Source organism: Microtus oregoni, unplaced genomic scaffold, assembly GCF_018167655.1.
Source record: "Microtus oregoni isolate MIOR12 unplaced genomic scaffold, Mior012 000016F_ref0000370, whole genome shotgun sequence".
In the NCBI taxonomy this organism is placed as follows: domain Eukaryota; kingdom Metazoa; phylum Chordata; class Mammalia; order Rodentia; family Cricetidae; genus Microtus; species Microtus oregoni.
This window is the reverse complement of record NW_024543075.1, coordinates 31328267-31350563: the sequence shown is the minus strand read 5'-3', so window position 1 is coordinate 31350563 and position 22297 is coordinate 31328267. Positions and strand designations below refer to the sequence as shown.

Genomic DNA, 22297 nt, shown 5'->3' with positions numbered 1-22297 from the left:
GTCTCTGAACCGCAGCTTCCCTTTCTGCAAAGTGAGAGCATTTGAGGGGAGGGCATCCCCAAAGCATCATGAGAACTGAAAATAAGAGTCAACAGAAGTGGGTGCCACATGTATGTTTGTGTGTGTGAGCACACACAATATACATAAATACATGTTATGAGAGAGTTCATTTGGAAGTTTAAAAAAATGCTTATCATGACACCAGAAAAGACATTGTGTTAAATTCTTCCCACTCAGCTCCCTTATTCCTCACGGTCCTGTAAGACAGTTTATTCTATTTCCATTTTATAGATGAGACTTAGTGTCAGAGAGGCTGGTTCCTCACAATCATAGAGCTACAAGTCAAGATCCAGTCTCGGGTCTATGCGACCCTTCAGTCTGCACCCTTGCTAGTCCTCTGTGCCAACCCATAACTGATTTGGGAGTAGAAACACTTCATCATACTAGCCTCAGCCTTCTGGGTAGTGAGATTTCCTTGAAGGGGAAAAGGATCAATAAATTAAGAAAATCACATCTCAGGGCACAGAGTAACAAGGCTGCGAAGACTTCCTGCACTGGCTTCTTATAGACTTCAACATTGCATTTCCCCATAAACAGAGGTTCAGTCTAGAACAGCAAGGGCCTTGTCGGTCTTTGAGAGATTCCCTTCGTGGGAAGGCAGGAATAAACCGGACGAAGGAGGCAAAACCTAACTTGATGAACTGTTTCACCCACATGCAGTTGTTTTATAGCAAGTCTGTAAATGCTTATCTTTGAGCATAGCTAGGCGGGAGCTGAGAAACTGAAGCCGGGAAAGACCTTTTAAATAAAGTTTCTTTTGTTCTGACTTGCTTTTTCAAAACAAGAACTCTCCATCTTTCCTCTGCTCTTATACTACTCTTTCCCTTTTATTATGTGGTTTTAAATTTTAAATTCTTGCCCCATTTAATATTTAGTTTAAATTGATATTAAAGATCAAAAGATGCCAAAGTTGGTTGTATGCATGCTATCATCCTAGGAATCAGAAAGCTGAGGCAGGAGGTTCACGAGTTTGAGACTAACTTTGGCATACATAGTGAGATCCCTGGAAAACTCAAAAGGAAAACAAAATACAAAAGCTGCATCAAGTCTGATGCTCAGTGGTTGTGGAAGTTGCTGTTGCTTTCGAGTGTCAGGCAATGGGGGAAGCATCAGAACATATAAAGTAAGGCACAGCTAATTAAAGGTTTTCAAAGTCGGCTACTTGAGTGCTTTCTCCTGCCCAGGTAAGTTGTTCCTTTGCAGCTGACTCTAACTGGAACTATAGGTTGGAATGATAGATCCACACACTGAAGCAGAGCTAAGATCAAGAGATTTTTGCTACCATAGTCCCCTTTTATATTCTTTACAGAATACAAGATATAGGTCAAGATCAATTTCTATGGGGAGTAAAATTCTTATTTAGTCAAGATATAGGCTAAGCTCATTACAAAGGGACTCCAGATGATTTATTACACGTGAGATAAATAGGAGGCCAGACATGATGGATCTCTTGGCTTCATGAAATCAGCCAGGAGCCCAGGTTCCTTCAGCCTTGTTGCTCTCCCTCTTCTAGGACACTGCTACCCACCAGGCAGCTGCTAGCGAAGCCAGACCATCACATACTTCAAGTGTGCCTAGTCTGAAATGAGGTGTGCTCTAATGTATTGAAGAATTCAGGTGAAAAAGGAGCATAGCTCTTACTGGTAATTTTCAAATAAATTACATTTTGCAAAGGACATTATATATATATATATATATATATATATATATATATATATATATGTTGGGTTAAATAGCATGTTGCTAAAATTAGTTTCAATCATCTTACATTTGTTTCTTTATTTGAATATTGGCTAACACAGTCAAGTTTGTGGGACATTTTATTGGATAGCATTCTCCAGGGATCATGGTAACCAACTTGTTCTCATAGCCAAACTCCATCTGGTACATAGTGTTGAGGAGAGGGATAGAAATAGTGGACAGCTTTAGTTGAATGATGTGTCTTGGAGATTGTGCCTAGCCCTTCTAGACATGCTCTCTAGGCGAAGGTTTAGTCATGTGATCACATTCAGTTGTAAGGGAGTCTGGGAAATATAGTTTTGAGTTTTGGGGACATACATCCTGCTAATACTTTAGAGTTTTTTTAATGAAGGAGAAATAGATTTGGTGGAGCAGTTAGAGACTGTTCCATTTTTTAGAAATTGCTTTAAAAAACTTTTGTGTGAGTTTTGCCTGTATATATGTCTGCACACCATGTGCATGCAATGCCTGACAGGACCAGAAGAGGGCGTTTGGTCCTCTGGAACTATAGTTAGAGCAGTTGTGGGCTGCCATATGGATGCTGGAAGCCAAGCCCAGGTCATTTGAAAGAGCAGCCACTGCTCTTAACAGTTAGGGCATCTCTCAGCCCTGCCCCAAGTTTTTAGTGACTGTCATATCCCCTAGTTCAGTGAAGGTTCTTCTAGGTGGGATTCGTGAAAGAGTGAGCTGATATTCCTGCTAAATCCATTGACAGAGAGAGGAATGTTGACTGTGTGTATATATGTAAGTACGTGTGTGTGATTTGTGAGTTTGTGTATATTAAAACATTGACTTTATGTAAGTGTATGTAGGCAGCCTATTCTATCTTACTTTTCCCTCAACAAAGGAGGAATCAGCAAGGAAAGAGGAAGGAAGGAAGAAGTGAAAAGAGCAAGAAAGCAATGGGCATGTGTGGGAAGAGAAAGAAAAAAGCCACCAGGGTAGGCATTCAAAACGAAAAGGAACAAAAGAATCTGAGTGCAATGAATACCTATCCTAGCCGAGGCTGAGATTCAGGGGCAGATGGGAAGTCTAAATCATATAAGTCAAAATTATCCCTTCAAGGTCCCTTGAAGCTGTGCATCACATGCAACACGGAGAGAAGCTCCAATCTGGTCTGATTTATGCGCCCTCCAGGGATTTCCATTAGCAGGGATAGCAGCGCGTGGGCATTTCTCAAGTCCAGTGCTATCCTCCCTCCAGCGGTGGAAGAGAGCTGTGCTTCTTCTGTTGGGCAACAGAGAAAACTGTTGATTTCTCCTCCTTAGACACTAGCAGGCAAGTAGGAATCCCCGGCCATGTGACTGAGTAGGGAAACTGAGGCAACATGGCTTGCTTGTAAGCATGGCAGTGAGTGGAGCGGGAAGTGCCTAGAATCACTTGATTCACACACACACACACACACACACACACACACAAACACAAACACACACACCAATCTCTTCCTTTAATTCATCGACTTTGAAATACCTACGGGTGAGGTCTCACAAAAACTCTTTGAGATGCTAGTAAGTTTTGTTGGCGTAAAATGCCGCATTTTCACAACTGGTTTTAGTCGAGGCTCAGATCTGAGGAGGCAGGGAGTGGAGCACCCACCCCAGAAGCCTTTTGCGAGCAAACTCCATGTACATGAGATTATTCTTAAACTACAGAGTTTAGAGTGCCTGAACCCTTGCTTGAGGCCTGGAGGCGGGGGTGGGGGGGGTGGGAGGGTAGGGGGGTGGGAGGGAAGGGGGGTGGGAGAGTGGGAGGTGGTGGTGGTGGTGGTGGTGGTGGTGGTGAGGGGGCACTGTGGGTTAGGGATTTACAGATCTGTTTTCAAGGATTGTGTGAGAGAGATGGGGGAGATTTTCAAGAACCAATCATCCTGTGCAGTTTGGGAAAGTGGGTGGAGTCAGAAGCGGACCCAGTGGAAAATAAAGTCCTGTGGTCCCTGCCACCCCCCCCCCCCCCATCTCCACCCATCTTACCCCACCTCCTGCTTCTTCTCTTCCTGTCTCGGGGTTTTCCTAATTAATCTCCGCAATCCAAAGGGAAGCCTCTAGGGACGTAGTTTGCTCCCAGACCTCCGTATGACTGATTCCTCCTCTCTAAGTCCTTGTATATTAAGTCGCATCCTAAGGAGGCTTCTCTGGCCACCACTTTATATTTCCCGTTGGGTTTCCCCCCTCTGATTTATTTCTTTCTCATCCCTTAAGCTCTCGCTGAAATTATCTTGTTTATCATCTGCCTCCTCTATCTAGAATACAAGCTTTATGAGAGCAAAGCCTATGTCTTTCTTATTTTATCTCCAGTCCCCAGAATCCTGTATGGAGGGCAGGCACTAAATCATTATTGGTTGGGGGAAGGGGAGTGCTATTTACACTCAAAGGTCCCGCGGTAAGATCTGCCAGCACCTCCCATTCTTATTGGCTGTTCTCGAGGGAATCCTGTCTCTCTCAACCAGAAAGGTGAGCGTCCCTGGATGGCACTGGAAGAAGACAAGGCCGTCCAGATGGTGGCAGCAGAGAGAAAGGACAGCCAATGCCCTGGGACAGAGGCTGGCGATGGGTGGCAGGCAGATGGACTCTGTGCAAGGTGAGGGTGAGCTGGTATAAAAAAGCAGGTGGATGCAGAAGTGGGCAGCTGCTGCAGGCAAAGGGCAGAGGGAAGGCTGCCAGTTCACCCGCGGGCTCGCAGGGCAGACACTCAAGCCCATACAGATTGGGAAGGTGAATTTTCCTGGAACCAGCTATAGCGATTGGCAAGCCCAGTAAAGAACTGGATCCCAAGACCGTATCCGTTCTTTTAAGGGAAGTGGCCCCTTTCCTCAGCTTCCCCAACAGCGCCTGTCGCAGTAACATGACCTGACTACTGCACCTCTGAAGTGCCCTCAGGTCTGGCCCAATTTTGCCATTCTTTTGCCTTGGCAGTGTGGAAAGGGTGCAGAGGGCAACCGTGAGCCCCTTCAGCAGCAACACTCACAGACTGGTGAAGCCAGACCCACACGGAACCGGTATTTCTTCTCTGCTGCCTCTTAGGGAATTTCCACACTTTCCGAGTTTCTAGTCTTCAGAATCACACAAAATAAGGTGTTTCCTCGGCCATATGTCAGCCTTGAGGTGCACATGGGCAAACAGCTCTCTACCCTGGCTCCTCTTCTGACTAAAATGCCACGCCCTATGTCTTTACCTGTCCCTATAGGCGACGTTCCGTCTTCCTGGGCTTTGTACTCCAGATGCACTTTGATAGGGACAGAATGATTTTCTTCCTGTCCTGGACACTGCGCGTGTCAGCTTGCCAGGGCTTGTATTTGCTTTCTTGGCAGCCCTGATGTGCTCTGGAATCACCCTCGGGGTGCAGCCAACTCAGATGTTTGCTATTTTCTGGGAAGGCCGCTGCCTTTCCTAACTCCTATGGTTTGAGCACACATGGCTAATATCCCCTGGAGGTCCATTCCAGGCTTGCTCCCTGGGATGCTGGTGTGGGAAGGTGCTGTGGCCGCTTGGGAGGTGGGGTCTCAAGGACAATGGGTGTGTCATGACTCCCTGGTCTTACTCTCTCCCTACTTCTTAGTTCAAGTTCTAAGTAGCTCTTCCCACCACATGACCTTTCTCTCAGAGCAGCCCCCAGACCACGGTTCTGTGAAATTCTGGACTGTACCCCCCAGAACTATGAGCTAAAATAGCTGGTTTCTCTGCTAATTGCCTCTGCTACTATGCTATAGTGAGAGAAAACGATTGATAGATTAACAAATTTTGGTATAACTGGTTCACTTGAAGAGGGGATTGAGACAAGGCCTTGCTCTGTAAACCTAGGCTAGCCCCCAACTCAGGAGCATCTTTACCCCAGCCCTCAGCCTCAGTACTAGAATTACAGATATGTGTCCTCCACCCCCACCCCCACCCTGAACATATTTGATATGCTTTCCCATTGAATTTCCAGCATGATTTCTGGTCAATCACTCATGGAATCCTAGTTCTGTCACAGGGGACTTTATCTACATAATGTTATTTTAGATTAGCCATGGCTCTTATAATCAGGCCCAATAAACCTTCATCTAAACAGTTCATGGAATCTCGAGCAGGCTAGAGCTTAGGTAAGAGCTTTCCTTAAAGCAACATCTATAGTTCAGCATTTACAAGTAAACATCCTGTTATCACTACACTGATATTTATTAACTGATTACCATCCCCTGGTTGTTCACCTGGTTTTACTTATGAATAAATTTACGTCCTAAATCTTATGGCAGGACTCTAAAATGCCCTGGAAGTTTTACGCATTTAGCACTTGACTGACAACGTATGGACTTTGAGGAAGTAACTGGACCGTGAAAACTCGGACCTAATTGGTGATGGATCCAATGATGGAATCATGACTTAATGACATCACAGAGTCCTATGTTCCTGTTGCATTTTTTTGTTGCTATGATAAAATACCCTGGACCCCCAAAAACTTAGGGGAGAAAGTTTATTTGGATTACAAGCCATCATTGTGAGAAGCCAGCTAGTCACATGACATTCAAGAGCCGAGAGAGAATGCATGTATGCATGTTAGGGCTCAGCTAGCTCTCATTAGTCTTAAAGTTGTCTACTTTGTGGTTGGGTCTACACACACATTGACTAAAGGCAACCCCCACAGACATGCTCACCGGCCAACCTGATCTAGACAATTCCTTCCTGGGACTCCCTTCTCAGGTTCTGTCAGGGTTATCTCACAGATAAAGTAGGCCGTTGGATGCTTTTGAAGAGTCTCTCTTGTCTACATCTCCCCCCCCCCTTCTCCTCCTTCCCTTCCCGGCTTCCTGGCGGCCATGGGGTAACCAGCTTCTTCTACTGTGACTTCTTCCCATGATGCTTTTCCCCTGCATGTGCCTAAAAGCAATGGGGCCAATGAATGCAGATGGACGGAATCCCCCGAAGCCACCAACCTAAACAAAATCTTTGCCCTTTGAATTGGTATCGCTCTGGTAGTTTGTCTTAGTGACAGGGACTAATAGACGGCTGAGGATTGTTACAGTCCGTGCAGAGCCATTGGTTCCTTTGCTTTAAGATTGGCCAGTAGTTTTTTCATTGGCACCAATAGGAACAAGATCAAACTAACTGGGGCAAAGAATGGAGCACAGTGGTCTCCACATCTGAGAAGCCCAGAGCTAGGTCTTGCTTCAGGCATAAATGGAGCGGGAAGCTCAAACAGACTCATCACCCACCCCCTTCCCATCCATGTTTTCCTTCTCCTTTCCAGTTTAGCTTTGCTCCTTCCCTTCTTTATCTCCTGGTTGCCCTTCTGTGTGGTGTCTTCATAATCTTCCTTATTATAAATCATTTTTCTCCAAATGACAGAGAGGATAGCTGTCATCGACCTCAGTGAAGAGTCCCTCGGCTAATTCTGTGACTAAAAGAAAGTCCCCTGCCCTAGAACTCTAAGCTGAAACATCGCGGGGAAATGAATCCTGATTAGTCCTGCGTGAGTCCCGTGCCCAGAGAACTAGGGCATGGAGGCAGACTGGATCTGGGTTCAGTCTCTCGTGATTGTGTTTAAGGATGAAGACAGGAGATTGGCCATATGGCCAGCATGAAAGGAGCCATAGGAATCCCCTTTAGCTTCCTCCCTTCACCTGTATTGACTGACATATGGCCATTCTCTCAGGAGGACCTCCCTATTTGTGGAAGGCAGTCTTATAGGGCAGTGGCAATGCATATGAGGCAATCAGCTTTCTGGAAGAGATGTTGGCTAGCTTCAGTCCATGGTCAGGTGACTCTGCCTGGCTAGGCTCGTGGTGACACATGGTAGGAGAACATATCAGGTGAGGAATCTCGTTTGCTTCCTAGCAATGAGAGGGAGGGAGGGAGGGAGAGAGGGTGGAAGAGAAAGAGTTTCTATATCATCTATAAGAGCATAATCCTAATAAATGAACTTCCTTCCACTGGGCCCAACCTCCTAAAAGTCCATCACCCCCTTCATACCCTGAATACATGGGCCCTAGGAAGACATTCAAGGTTCAAAGTCTAGCACCATCTTTCTCATTTGGCGAGCGTGTTGTCCAGCTCAGGACTTGCATCCGGCTCTAAGCTATACCATGAGGGGTGACACTTGAGAAGAACAAGCCCTCGCTGTGACATCACATGTGATTTATGCTTATTACCTCCTCCAATGCTTGCAGCAAATCCACAAGCTGACAATTATGATCCTGATTTCATGGAGGACACTGATTTATTTTTTAATGTATTTTATTGATTTAGCAAACATTTTTATGGGCTTATGATTATGAAGTCATTAGCTAGCCTAAAGACAATACAAGGCACACAGTATTTCAGCTAGTTTACATAGAAGGAAACCGAGACAAAGAAAAGGTTAGTGCCCTGCCCAAAGTTGTACAAAATCAAGAAAGGAGTTTGGAACCAGGCCTTTTAGCTACCTCCGTTGTGTAAAGATGACCTTTGTAATTTTAAGGGTACACAATCTCATTTGCAACTCACTTAGAATGGGGGGCTGAATCTCTGCCTAGAAATACTGAGAATAATTGGCTGACAAAGGGAATTTAAAGAAATGGCACAACCCAACCCCACCAGCCACATTTTCTTGCTCTAGGTTACTAGCCCCATCTTCCTGTCCACCAGCCCTTCCCTAGCAACTCTGCCCTAATGGGTGGGTAGAGAATGGTGTCAAATTTCTTAATGAAGCACGTGACTTCACTTCCTGGGACTCTTCAATGGAAGATGGGGAGTACCTCATCCCTTGGCTTACTTACTTCCTCAGTGATCTTTATGAGCCCATGGTATAAGCTGGGAGAGATGCTGAGGTCCATTGTGGTTGAGGCTGTGACATGAAGTCTCAGGCAACTCAGTAACACGCAGGATGAGAATGACCAGGGCCTGGTTATATGGTCATGTTGGGATCTGATTCTGGGTGGAGCCAGGGAACTGGGAATCTGGGGTTCTGGTTCTGGAACTCCAGAGAGCAGGCAGGAGAGTGATAGAAATTCACAGGACCTGAAAGGGTAGCAAACACAGAGCTCTTGTCAGACTGTTGGAGCTTATATATTTGAAGGACCCAGAAAACTCTTGGGAATTAGGTGCTCTTGAGAGAGTTCACGAGGTGGGTATACCAAAGGATGGAGACTCTGGTCTGGGTGGGGGTTTGAGGCCAGACTTCCATGTGGGATAGCCTTCATGCAAACAAGGCCAGAGAACCTCTTCTCACTGAGGTAGCTTTTAGCAGAAAAGTATAATCCGGTATTTATACAACCCCCAGCCTTCCTAAACTATAAATCTGGAGGGACTGCCCATCACAGACCCATAGTGCTTCTCAACATCTCCAGATGATATCCACACTTCCTAGAAAAGCCTCTGCGGCTAGTTCCTACAACTTAGAAGATCCAGAATTAGCTCTGGTTTTTATGTGGCTAAACAAGAGAACCAGACCACCAGAGCCTCGCTCAGACTCAAAGGCAAAGCCTTATTCAGAATAAAAACTGCCAGTCTCTCCCCAAGAAAAGGGATTGCAGCCCTGCTCGAAAAGGAGTTTTGTAGTTTGGGGTTTTATAGGGTGCTTCAGTTGGGCAGGAGAGCATCACAGAAAAAGGAGCTGTCACAGGCAAAAGAGACTGCAGTAAGCAAAATATACAGGGTGGTGGGAGGTTCTGGCGTTAGGATAATAGGAGGCTGTGGTCATGCTGTTTAGAAGAGACAAGGGGTCAGCAGGCTTCTGAGAAGTGTAGAACGCTCAGTTTTCATTTCCCTAACTGGGACCCACACAGGCCATCCATCTTGGTATCATAGGTGAGTCCATCTTGGGCCAAAGATCTGGGTCAGTCCAGTGGTTCCTAGAGCCAAGGCTAGCCCATGTGCCTTCCTTACTTCCAAGATGGCATTCCTTCTCTCCGCTGGACAAACCCAAACCCCTGTTCCTCACTGACCATGCGACTCAGAAGCCTCATCCACTTCAAAACCTCCTTCACCTCACATGAGGTAGACTCTGATGTTTCTTCTTCTGATATCCCAGAGACCATTCTTCATATCCCCCATACCAGTTACATGTAATCAAGAATATCTGCCGATACATTTTTCCTCCCAGCCATTAGATTATGTGTTGCTAGGAAGCCGAGGCCGAGACTCCTTTTTATCTCTAGAAATGTGGGAATGGCTATTACAAAGGATGCTACTATGAACATAGTTGAGCACATGACCTTGTAATTGAGCATTTTTTTGGGTATATACTTAGCAGCGGTATTGCTGGATCTTGAGGTAGGTTGTTTCTGAATTTTCTGAGAAATCGCCATACTGATTTCCAAAGCAGTTATACAAGTTTGCACTCCCACCAGCAATGGAGGAGTGCCCCCCTTACCCCACATCCTCTCCAGCATAATCTGTCATCATTGTTTTTGATTTTGGCCATTCTTAAGGTGTGAGATGGAATCTCAGAGTTGTTTTGATTTGCATTTCTCTGATAGCTAAGGATGTTGAGCATTTCCTTAAGTGTCTTTTAGCCCTTTGAGATTCTTCTGTTGAGAGCTCTCTGTTTAGGTCTGTACCCCCATTTTGTATTGGGTTATTTGTTCTTTTGATTTCAAGTTTCTCGAGTTATTTGTATATTTTAAAGGTCAGTCCTCTTGCCCTATGTGGGGTTGGTGAAGATCTTTTCCCAATCGGCAGGCTGTTGTTTTGTCTTGTTGACAGTGTCCTTTGATAGCTAGAACCTGGAAACAACCTAGGTGCCCCTCAACTGGAGAATGGATACAGAAGATGTGGTACATTTACACAACAAGTACTACCCAATGGTAAAAATAATGACATCTTGAAATTTGCAGGCAAATGGATGGATCTAGAAAAAAACAAATTGAGTAAGGTAATCCAGACCAGAAATACAAACATAGCATGTACTCACTCATAAGTGGCTTTTAGATGTAAAACAGAAAAACCAGCCCACAGGCCACAACCCCGGAGAAACTAGACAATAAAAAGGACCCTAAGAGAGACATACATGGATCTACATAGAAAGGTAAAAAGACAAGATCTCCTGAGTAAATTGAGAGTGTGGGGGTCACGGGAGAGGGGTGAAGGGACAGAGGTGGAGAAAATGTATAGCTCATTAAAAACAGAAATATGGAAATGGGATGGTACAGAGCAGGTACTCAGTAAATGAAGGGTGAGGCTGGGGGAGAGACAGCTACCAACCATCCCTATCCAGTCGGGGTTTGATGTCCAGCACTGAAAAATAGCAACAACAGAAAGGCAGATGGATGAGGGAAGCTGGTGTGATACACCATGAGTCGTAAGAACTCTGGACCAGAGCAGAAAGGAGCACAGTGTACACAGAAGACAACTGAGCCTTCACCCACCACTCACTCTCCAGCTCACTCCCACTCACTCGCTCGCTCTCTATAGAAGGACTTACTATGCAGTAAGAACTATCCAGAAGGTGGGCTGTGGTGGTGCACTCCTTTAATCCCAGCACTCCGGAGGCAGAGGCAGTCGGATCTCCATAAGTTAGAGGCCAGCCTGCTTTACAGAATGAGTTCCAGTATAGGCAGGGCTGTACAGAGAAACCCTGTTTCAAAAAACCAAAAATGAAATGAAAGAAAAATAAAAAGACTTTGCAGTTGTTAAAGACACAGCTTAAGGCAGGGCTGGTCTGTATTCCCAAGGTTCTGGATTGTTAGGGAAGGTATGTGTTTATCAAATGTTATCACAAAGATATTTAATTAAGATTGACTTAGATGTATTCAAGAAACACACGAAGTGTTATATTATGTAAAAATAGAAGGAGCAAGAAGGCCCCCCCCCCCACATGACTATGGTGGACCACAAGATGATTCAGTGTATTGTAAGGATCGAGCCAAATCATCCTCTAACTCGGCACTGTAAGGAGCACTCCCAGAGATTGTTGCCCCATTGTGGTCCCTCCCAGTGGTCTTTGGATGGTGCTCACTGAGGACCAACTCACTGTTGGCTAGTCAGCTGCCACACATCGTGGTCCTCATTACTAAGGCCTTAGCATTCCGGTCATCACTCTCATCACCATCTCCCCCATCCAGGAGTCATCACCACCCCCACATCCCGCCCCCAACCATCCTTGACCACCCTCGTCCGTCCGGCTACAGATGCTGTCGTAATCAACAGGAACTTCATTCACTTTTACACTCCTGTGAGAAAAGAGTGTCACTCAACCCTCCCCTTTTTAAATGAGGGAAGAGGACAGTTAGGTACAGCCCGTCATTAGCCAATAAGAACTCTGGAGTTCTAATCCTGAATCTCCGCCCTTTACCCGTTCCTGTGTGTGTCCATAGGTTGACTCCAAGTAGCCTTTCTCTCTTTTTTATTTTGTATTTTTAATGCTTTGTAAGCATTTTCCTCAACGTTTTAGATCTCTTCACAGCCTCCCTTGGGTGGAGTCATTAGAGAAAAGAGTCTACTATTTATTGCTCAGCAGTCATCTGTGGTTGCTCCGGAGATGCAGGAGTGCTGTATCTTTGTGTCTTTCTTTCGGGAGAAGCGTAATGAAGCCCACCAGATGGGTAGAGCTTCCTGACTTCTTTCAAATCAAACTGCAGAATACCATCATTTCCAGGGGCAATTATGGACTGAAACCCCATGCCGAGTTCAGCTCAGCCTCCAGAGCCTCCATCTTGTGTGATATATTTAATAAGGCGGGAAAGGGTACGATCTTAGTTTTCTAGAACCTGCAGGGATGTAGCCATCTGGGAAACTGTGCTTATAGCTAGTTTGTCAAGTGTACTGAATAAATGTATAGGAGATGGCTATTTGGGGCCAGGAAAAATTAATAATTTAATCACACCATATGACTCAATGATTATCACATGGTGAAGAAATCTATGAAGCCCACATTTGCAGCAAAACAGGGACATGACCAGGGCTGTAGTAACACCTGTGTGCCCTCCACATCACTCTCCCTGCTCCTCCACATCTGAATCTAGCACCAGAGAGTGCCCAATTTTGAACTTTTACATCAACACTTGCCAATGCAACCATGCCATTTGTATTCTCTCTCTCCCCCTCCTTCCTCTCCCTGCCCTTCTCTACCACCTCCTCTCTACGCATGTTTGCATGTGGTACCTGTATGTGTTCACGTGGTGTGTGCACCTGTGTACTGAGGCCTGAAAATGATATCACATGTCTTCCTCTTTTTCTTACCATCTTATTTTTTGAGACAAAACTCCTCACTGAACCTGAGCTCATTGATTCAGATTGTCAAGCCAAGGAGTTCCAGGGATCCACTTGTTTCTGCATCCCAGTTCTGGTTCCAGATGTGTGCTGCTGTGCTCAGCTTTTATGTGGGTGGTTGGAGATCCAAATCCAGGTCCCCATGCTTGCACAGCAAGCATTCTACTGACACCACCATCTCCCAGCCCTGCCGTTCGCATCCCTCTGTGTCATCGTGTACAGCACAACTTGCTCATCTTCATCAGACACTTGCTTCCATGAGTAGGTCACTATTTGTGTATTCCAATGCAGTGACGTCTCCAGTCAGGTGCTATTGCTCCAAGCTTTCCTCTAAGTACCGCTGGTGCACACAAGCATTTCAGAGTTGTGTGGTTGGGTCACGGGGTATGTGTATGTTCAGCTCCAACGGAGTGCTGAAGAATTTCCCAGCAAATGTGCTAATTTTCACTTTCATCAACAATGTGTGAAAGTTCCAGTTAACAACATTTGGTATTAATTCTTCACATTTAGTCAATCTGGTGGTTATGCAGTAGTATTTTATTGTGAATTTAATTTGTATGTTCCTGTTGGCTGATGAGGTTCAGATTTTTTCATGGGTTTTTGGTGGCGGGGCACCTTCACCAAGTGTTCATGCATCTGCCTATTGTCTTTTCTGTTGGGTCGTCTTTTTTCTTGATTAGCAAGATTTTTCATCTTTTGGATGACAGTTAGATACCGCCAGTAGGATTACAAACATCTTTTCCACCGTGACTTGCCTTTCCCCCTTTCATAGTGTCATTTGAGAAGAGAAGTATGGGAGCATCTCATACACATCTTAGATTTTACGACCCATGCTTTATTATTGGCCTCTTCAAATGCTTTCTGCTCCGAGGTCATTTGCATGCCATCTTATACCACCTCCTCAAAGCGTTACCATTTGCTTTCACATGGAACGTGACAACCTGTGTAGATGTGTTTTGGGTATGAAGTAGTGAGGACCACAGTGGTTGGCCTTGAACCACCGTTTTTCTATGCTGCCATGGATTCTTTATCACCACAGTTCCCTCAGCTTCCGGGAACTCTTCTGAGCCCTCCACGGTTTAATTGGCTCACTTTTCTTTCCTTGTTGTAGTGTACCAGCTTCATTTCCAGAGCTCTGTAAGTCCTCATATCTGGCAACAGCAAGCCCTACAACTTTGGATTTCTTTCTCAAGGTTGTCTGGAATATTCTTAGCACTTTGCATTTCCATATGACTTTTAGAAGCAGGTTGTCAATATCATGGGAAACACACGGAGACGTTCGTTTGCACTGCACGAAATCTATACAGCAGTTTGCAGAGTATTGACATTCCTGGTGATGCTGGGCCTAGCTGACTATGAGCACCGTTCTGTAGGCTTTGCTGTCTATCACCTTGTGCTGATCACCGTACTGAGCCAGATGTAGTTCTAGCCCTTGAAGGGCTGACAAGCCTGGAGACAAACACAAACACAAAGCACATTGCACTGTGATAATCTTATCACGGAATACAGTAACTACTACTATATTTTAAAAAGAACTCTTTGTTTTAAAATTGTTTATTTTAGCATTACTATTGGTGTGTGTGTGTGTGTGTTGTGTGAGATATGTATATATAGACATGTGCTTGTCATGACACGCATGTAGGGGTCAGAGGACAACTTTGTGGAGTCAATTCTTCTACCTTTATGTGAGTTCTCCGGATCAAACTCAGATCATCAGGCTTGCGCAGTCAGCACCCCACTGAGCCACCTCACCCGCCCTAAGTATTATTGTTCACCTTGGCATATGCCAAGTTATGATCTTAAAGATATCACATGTACTCATGCGTTTCCATTGCATACTGATGCTTGGAAGTAAGCATAGATAGTATGCTAATTACGTAGGTATTTTCATGTAAAACATGCTTATTATAACCCTTTAGAGCTTTAATATGGTGCGATTTCTATAGGCTTTTTTTCCAAAGAGAAAATAGATTCCAGATTGTCTTCATCATCTTAGAGATTGTTTTCTTTTTTTGAGATTCATGAGAACTAGTGGGTCTCATGATTCCTTTTCTTCCCTTTTTAAAGTTTTATTTATTTCATTTTATGCGTGTGCATACACCTGCATGTATGTTTGTGTACTGCATGCAGAAGGGGGTGTCAGATCCTCCAGAACTAGAGCCACCTGATGGGGACTCTGGGAACTGAACTTGGGTCTTCTAGAAGACCAGACTTCTAGAAGCATCGTGCAGATACTGTTATGGTTTTCAGTCATGAGAAATGCTCTTGACTAGGGGCAAAGCACCTGGATTCCAGGTGACACCCTGACTGGTGTGAACTTGAATAAATCTCTCTGCTCTGGACATCAGAAGACTAGTCACGAAGTTGAAGGGGTTAAATCAGGTCATCGTCCTATAAATCCAGGGATCAGTGCAACGACTTCAGGTTACTTGGGTCAGTGAATTTAGAACTTGTGTTAAGTATATAAAATGACATTTATTACACACTTTAAACTTTTTGAGTACTAGTCTCTCTCTATGTGTGTGTGTTTTTGCATATGTGAATATATATGTTATGTACATTCAAATATATTTTTTTTACTATCCTCTTTATGATTGGCAATAAAATGTTTCCTGAAGGATGTGTCCTATTTAGCTTTAATTGTTAACACAGCCTAGATCAGTGGTTCCCAATCTTCCTAATGCTGAGAGACTTTAATACAGTTCTTTATATTGTAATGGCCCCTGACCACAGAATTATCTTTTTTAAGATTTATTCATTACATATACAGCATTCTTTATGTGTGTCTGCCTGCAGGCCAGAAGAGGGGACCAGACCTCATTACAGATGGTTGTGAACCACCATGTGGGTGCTGGGAATTGAATTCAGGACCTTTGAAAAAGCAGGCAATGCTCTTAACTGCTGAGCCATCTCTCCAGCCCCCCACAGAATTATTTTTACTGCTACTTCATAACTGTAATTTTGGGCTGGGCGGTGGTGGCACATGCCTTTAATCCCAGCACTTGGGAGGCAGAGGCAGGCAGATCTCCGTGAGTTCGAGACCAGCCTGGTCTACAAGAGCTCATTCTAGGATAGGTACCAAAAACTACAGAGAAACCCTGTCCCCAAAATCCCCCCCCCCAGAAAAAAAACCCTGTAATTTTGGTACTGTAATTGTACATTACATTCTAATGTAAATACTTTTGAAGATAGAGGTTTACCAAAGGGGTTGTGAGCCACAGGTTGAGAACAGTTGGTCCGAATCATTTGAGACTAAAGTCTTCTCTGAGGAATTGCCTCGACCAGAAAGTCTGAGAGCATGTCGGGGAGGGGGGAGTGGTTCTTAGTTATTAACTAACTCAGGAAGTCACGGGCCACTGAGGGCAGCACCATCCCTAGGCAGGAGGTCCAGGGGCATATAAGAAAGCGATTTGAGAATGAACCTGTAAGCCAGCTAGCAAGCAGCATTCCTCCATGGTTCCTGTTGTGTTTCCTTGACTATGAATGAGTTCCCCGGTCAGAGGTAATTCTGCTTGAAATAGCAGGCAGGCCTGCCTTCTGCCTCCTGCCTTGAGTTACCTCAATGGTGGACTGTGACGTGGAAGTGTAAATCAAACCCTTTCCTCCTTAAGTTGCTTTTGGTCACATGTTTCTCACAGACACAGATTAAAATTAATTATAGAAAGTAATTTTCATATCTTATTTTTATTTTGTGTTTTATTTATTGGTTTCATTTAGAAAAAAATTCACTGTCTCTTTTTATAGCCCAAGGTTTCGTCCCTTTTTCTGGAGATTCACCACCTTAGCCAAGGCTACCTTACTCTTGTAGGGCCTACGACCTGGGAGAGACGTCAGCAGAGTTGAAAGCCAGTCCTTCTTCCTAGCCAGGGGCTGCTGTAGCTCCATTCGCAGCTACACATTTGGGCCACATTTTCCTTGGAGCAGGGTCTGGCAAGCTTGGCTCTGGTGATACAAACCTGAGGACCAATGGCTCCAGGAGCAGGGAAGGAAGTGATCTTCTGGATACTTCTCTGGATTTTACTCTTGTTGGGCTCAGCGATCTTCTTACGTCAGACGTTAGGAAGGGAAAAAACATACTAGAGGCCCAAAGCCCTGTGTCTGTGAGGACCTGCTTCAGCCAGATACCAGGGCCAACATCCCTTCCAGGGGAGAACTGTGAGCATTTCCCCTCTTAAGAGAGCTCAGGTCTTTACGATGAGGTCAGAGGAAGGGTCATGCAAAGGGAGGGAATTTACCCGTTTCTGAAGTTTTGAGAGAATGGAAGAAATTGAATGTCACAGGTCTATGAGTAGCATGAGAAAATGTCTGTAGGGTGGACTGGTGGGGCTCTTCCGAAATTGCCAGTGGGTGAACCCAGGAGGTGGACCATGGGGCTGTGATTGGCGGGGTTGCCGAGGCTCTTGGAGTTTGCGCTCATCCTGGGGGCAGTGGCTGTGAAGCAACAGTCATTGGTCTGTGGTCGGCTGGGTTCCCTGCAGCCCACTGTTGTTGCATGCCAGGGCCCTGGTAATTAGCTTGTTATCTCCTAGTTCTGATGTTTAAGGGCCTGACATCAATGGGTCGGCAGAGGTGATCCTTGTGACAGTTCTGAGGAAGTCAGCTTTCTCCAGCCTGACTGCCAGCCATCCTTGTTATTCCTTGTCTCAAGATGATTCATGTTCACCTCTACCTTGTAGTCATATGCAGTATGTCCCTTGCATGGTTCGTATGTCTTCTAATAAGAGCACTAGCCATACTGGATGTGATAACCCTCCTTCTCACCCCACAGTCTATTATGGCCTCTTCCACAAAGACCCCAATTCAAATAAGGCCATACTCCAGGAGCCCAAGGCCACAGTTTCAACATAACTTTTTGTAGGACATAATTTAATCTATAACCTATAGCTTCCAACGAAGATTTAGATGCAGGTGACTTGCGAAGGAAATGTCCCCAGGGGAGACCAGGAAGGGTCTATCAAAGGAAGGACACAAACAAGCCTGTGATCCCAGGCAAAGTCCTCGAGAGTGCTTCTAATCTGATTCTGTGGCCAGCTTGGAATGTGTTAATTATGGCTTCAGTTGCTGTGAAGAGACACCATGACCACAGCAGCTCTTATAAAGAAAGCATTTCATTGGGACTGGCTTACAGTTTCAGAGGTTTCTCTTATTATCATGGTACATGGCATGCAGGCAGACACGGTGCTGGAGAAGGAGCTCAGAGTTCTGCATCTTGCTTCTCAGGCAGCAGAAGGAGGCTGCATAGCACAGCGGCCAGACTTGACCTTTCAAGACTCAAAGCCCACCTCCAAGGTGACACACTTCCTCCAACAAGGCCACATCTCCTAATAGTGCCACTCTGTATGAGCCAAGCATTCAAACACATGAGTCTATGGGACCATTCCTATTCAAACTACCACAGAATGCAAAGAACCCCTCGGAGGTGACTATCCTCAGTGGAAGAGAGTTGGGGCTTCTGTAAGAGGCTCTGGTGATGTGAGAACAGTCCTCTGAAACAGAGTCACAGATGCTTGGTAAATGGAGGTCAAGATCCATCAGTCCCAGGGGCACACTAAAATGATGCTAATGCATTTGAGGACATCCTGGTGGGGCATCCTTGCTGCCAGCAGCTCTGTACCCCCGTCCTCCTTTCATCCCAGGGTCTTCAGAGCTCTGATCCTTTCTCACAGAGCTATTGACTTCTGAGCCCCACGCTTTTATTACTCCCGTTTCTCCATCATTCTTTCTTCCCAGCTTTCTATTGGATTTTTTAAATAGATGGATATAGCTGGGCAGGATGCGCCTTTACTTTGTGAGATGAACTGACCAGTAACAGTATGATATTTGGAATTTTTAATTTAATTTTTTATTTGTTTATGTGTGTGTGTTGCCTGTGTATATGTGCGTGCACCCTATATGCCTGGTGTCTGCAGAAGCCAGAAGAGGGCATCAGATTCCCTGGAACTGCGGTTGCAGGTTATTGTGAGCTAACTGGGAATGGAACCTGGGTCCTCTGGAAGAGCAGCCAGTGCTCTTAATAGCTGAGTCACCTCTCCAGCTCTTAAATTTGTACTGTACGTGCCTGTGAAGTTCCTCTGTGAGATATCTTCTGTTGGCGGCTCACGAGCATCACTCTATTACCTGAGACAGTAGTTCTATTGTTTGCGATTTTAGAATGATTAGGTAGTGGTTTTACTGTTTGCATTACTGCGTCTATTTTAGGGAGTTAGAAGACCACATACCCCTCCCAGAAGGGAAATGGTGTAGCAGAATTATGTCAATGATGTAAGCCAAATGCATTGATTTTTAAACTTCAGACACATCCGTCAATACTTTTAAAGGAGCCATATCAAGATGAATACATTCAGGGCATGAGTTCATGGGCGGAGTGTTAAGCTAGGGAGGAAACCCCTAATTCAGCGACCTTGAAAGTGTCTGTTCACCTCTCCATCTTGGATCCTTACCAGAGACATTGGAACCCTGGACTAGAGGATTCCTGAAAGTTCCAACAACCCTTCAGCCCAGATCTAAAGCCCAGAGTCTAGAACACAGGATAGAGATACATTCTGTGTATTCATCTGAAGAAACTCGAGCCTGTCTTAGATCCCGGTGCTGGGTTGTGTGGATACAGGGGAATGAAAATGGCCCCGCTTTCTTGAGTGAACTCAGACTTCTGCTGGGTCCCTTGATTTGGCAGACAGAGAAAGGAGAGGGAGAGAGGAAGGCTGTGGGTAAGGCCTGTGGGAGGCAAACTTGGAAACAGGTATATGTTGAATGTCCATGACACCAGGGGCAGAACTTAGGCAAGCACCTGGGGGTAGGGGATTGGAGGGGTGGTATAGTTGGGGTTACAGAAGATAAGGGCAAGGCCAGGGAACAATATGTGTCACCCAAGACATCCGAAAGGAATCTGGACTCCTCTTGGGTCACTTTAATAGAACTATAGCAGGATGAGATAGTTGTCAAGATGGGAGTTTCTGACCAGGGTGATCTTTATCAAATTGAGATTATTAAGACAGAGCTCACCTTACCTCTGTCTGAGCAGTGCAGGAAATTTTGAGGATGCTTAGGAGGTCCTGGCAAGATGACAGTGATGATTTGAGACCAGTTTGGACTACACGATGAGGTTCTGTCTCAGAAAACAAATACACAAATAAGTAAAGAAATAAATATAAAAAGGATTTTCAGATCAGACTTCAGATCTGGCATTTAACAAGCTCTTATATAGAAGAGAGATCCGAGCCTTTCTCATCCTCCCCCCCACCCGGCCCCTGTACTCCACAGGGATGGGATGTTGACAAAATGCTCAGGTCTGGTCCTGTAAGTCAAACAGAACACAGTTGATTGCTGTGCTAACAGTGGCTTTCTTGCCTCTCACAGTGACACTCTCAGCTGCTCCTCCCTCCTACTTCAGAGGCTTCACACTGATAGCCCTCAAAGAGAACAGAGAAGGCGACAAAGAAGAAGACCATGCTGGCACCTTCCAGGTAAGACACCAATCATTGCCACAGGCTTTTCCAGTGGCTTTGCCTTCCTGGCAGGTAGAAACCAAGTAAACTTGGGCTATGGGGAGGAGTCTATGAAAAAGGAGAGGTTAAGGCCTCTTGTGCAGTTTTTCACATGCTTCCTTGATGGTAGAGGTAGCCATGTGGGCCGCCTCCACTAGAAGGACCCCTCAATTGGTAGCAAAGGCTGCAGGTCTGCTTGAGCGGGCTTGGTCACCCAGCAGGGCATGTTTCACTCTGGTAGAACCCACTGCTGGGCGGCTTTGGGCTCTCTGTGCCCTTGGCAACAGGCAGTGTGCAATGTGGAGCGAGTGCTTAGAACCTGGCTCCTATCTGCTGTTTCCCCTGAAGTAGGCATCTTGTGATTGACAGGAACAAGAGCTGGGACGGTCAGGTTGGAGGGGGTTCAAAGCCCAGGGAAAGGGTGGTAAGGGAGTGTGGAGGCCGATTTGTGAGGGAAGGATTAAAAGAATTACACATGCTTTGCTTGGCTAAATGAGCAGACAAGTTTAGGAGGTGGTGGTCTATGACGGGGAGTGAGGGGTGTGGGAGGGGGCGTCTCTGCCCGCCACTGTGCCGAAGGCCACAGCAAAACGAAAGTGGGTCAGGAGAAGAAAGGGAAGCTCAGAGGCAAAGCCCTAACAATAAGTCATATTTCACTGTGGAATATTCTTCCGAGGGAAGGTGGCAGGAACACTCATCCCTCTCCAGCTAGATGTCAGAACGCATCCCAAAAGGGCTGTGGTGATTCTAGCGGGAGTTCTGGCCGAATCTATCCTGATCATTTCTGGTCTCCATTTTCCGTTGTTCTGGCATTCATTTTTGTCTGGCATTTGCAAACTCAGAAGAGAAAACGAGATGCCAGGAGAATGCTTACACTCAGAGCTGGCTGCTGGGGACTCTGGTGTGATGTATGAGCTTCTCGGGAGACCCTGCCCCAAATAGCTTGTCCATTAGTGTCTTTTAATCACCTGGGGCCAGTTTGTAATCACAGGTTGAATCTTCTACCTTAAAATTTTTATATTTTAAAGACATCTATTCATTTGCATGTGCACGCATACATGTGTGTGCCGTGGCATGCAGTGGAGGTCAGAGGACAACCGTCAGGAGCTGGTTCTCACCTTTCTCCACGTGGGTTCTGGGAATTGAATGCAAGGCTTCAGGCTTGGTAGCAAGTGTCCTTGTCCTATGATCCATCTTGCTGTCTCTTTCATTTGTTTGTTCATTGAGGGAGAAGAACATGGTCTTGCCGTGTAGTCCTAGATTCCCTGGTGCTAACTACGTAGCCCAGGCTGCTGTCAAAGTCACGGAAATCCTCTTGCTTCAACCCTCTGGGAGTTACAGTGGTCCCCATCATGCTCAACTAAGTCTCTTTTCTATGCACAGGAGTCCAGGCTTCTGGTCTAGTGAAATTGTTCGCTCTATGCCCATTTTGACTACCTTTCATGGGAAGAAACTCTCGGTAGGCATGCAAAAGAGTGGTCCCATAATGCCACCAACAACTCAGTGTGCTTGCTGCCTGCCAGGCTCTGCGCTAAGGGCTGTCTCTTATTTTAGCATGCCTTACCTGAGCTTGGATCTCTTTTGAGCTTTGTATCTCTACCTGATTTTTCCTCACTTTTCCCTTGGGGCTTCTGGCACCCTTTTTTGTTACTTGGCCGCGGTGGTGTTACCAGAAGCATCCGCGGCACGTGGGAACTTGTAAATGTAGAATCTCAGCCCACAGAGACCAGATGAGTCAGGCCTCAGAGCAGGGTCTGCCCCTGTATTTTAGCAAGCCTTCTGGGGAACGTGAGGCCCTGTGGATTGAGAACCTCGGGTGTCATGAGACATTGAGGAACTCATGCCTCCTCC

The 22297-nt window shown here is 45.6% G+C and overlaps 1 protein-coding gene across 1 annotated transcript in view; it reads left to right on the top strand.

Moving 5' to 3' along the window:
* Positions 1-22297, top strand: part of Spon1 (spondin 1) — a 294791-nt gene that overhangs the window by 4385 nt on the left and 268109 nt on the right. The window contains exon 2 of the mRNA XM_041666818.1: positions 20319-20425. Within this exon, the coding sequence (XP_041522752.1) occupies positions 20319-20425 (107 nt within the window). The remainder of the gene's footprint in view (positions 1-20318; positions 20426-22297) is intronic.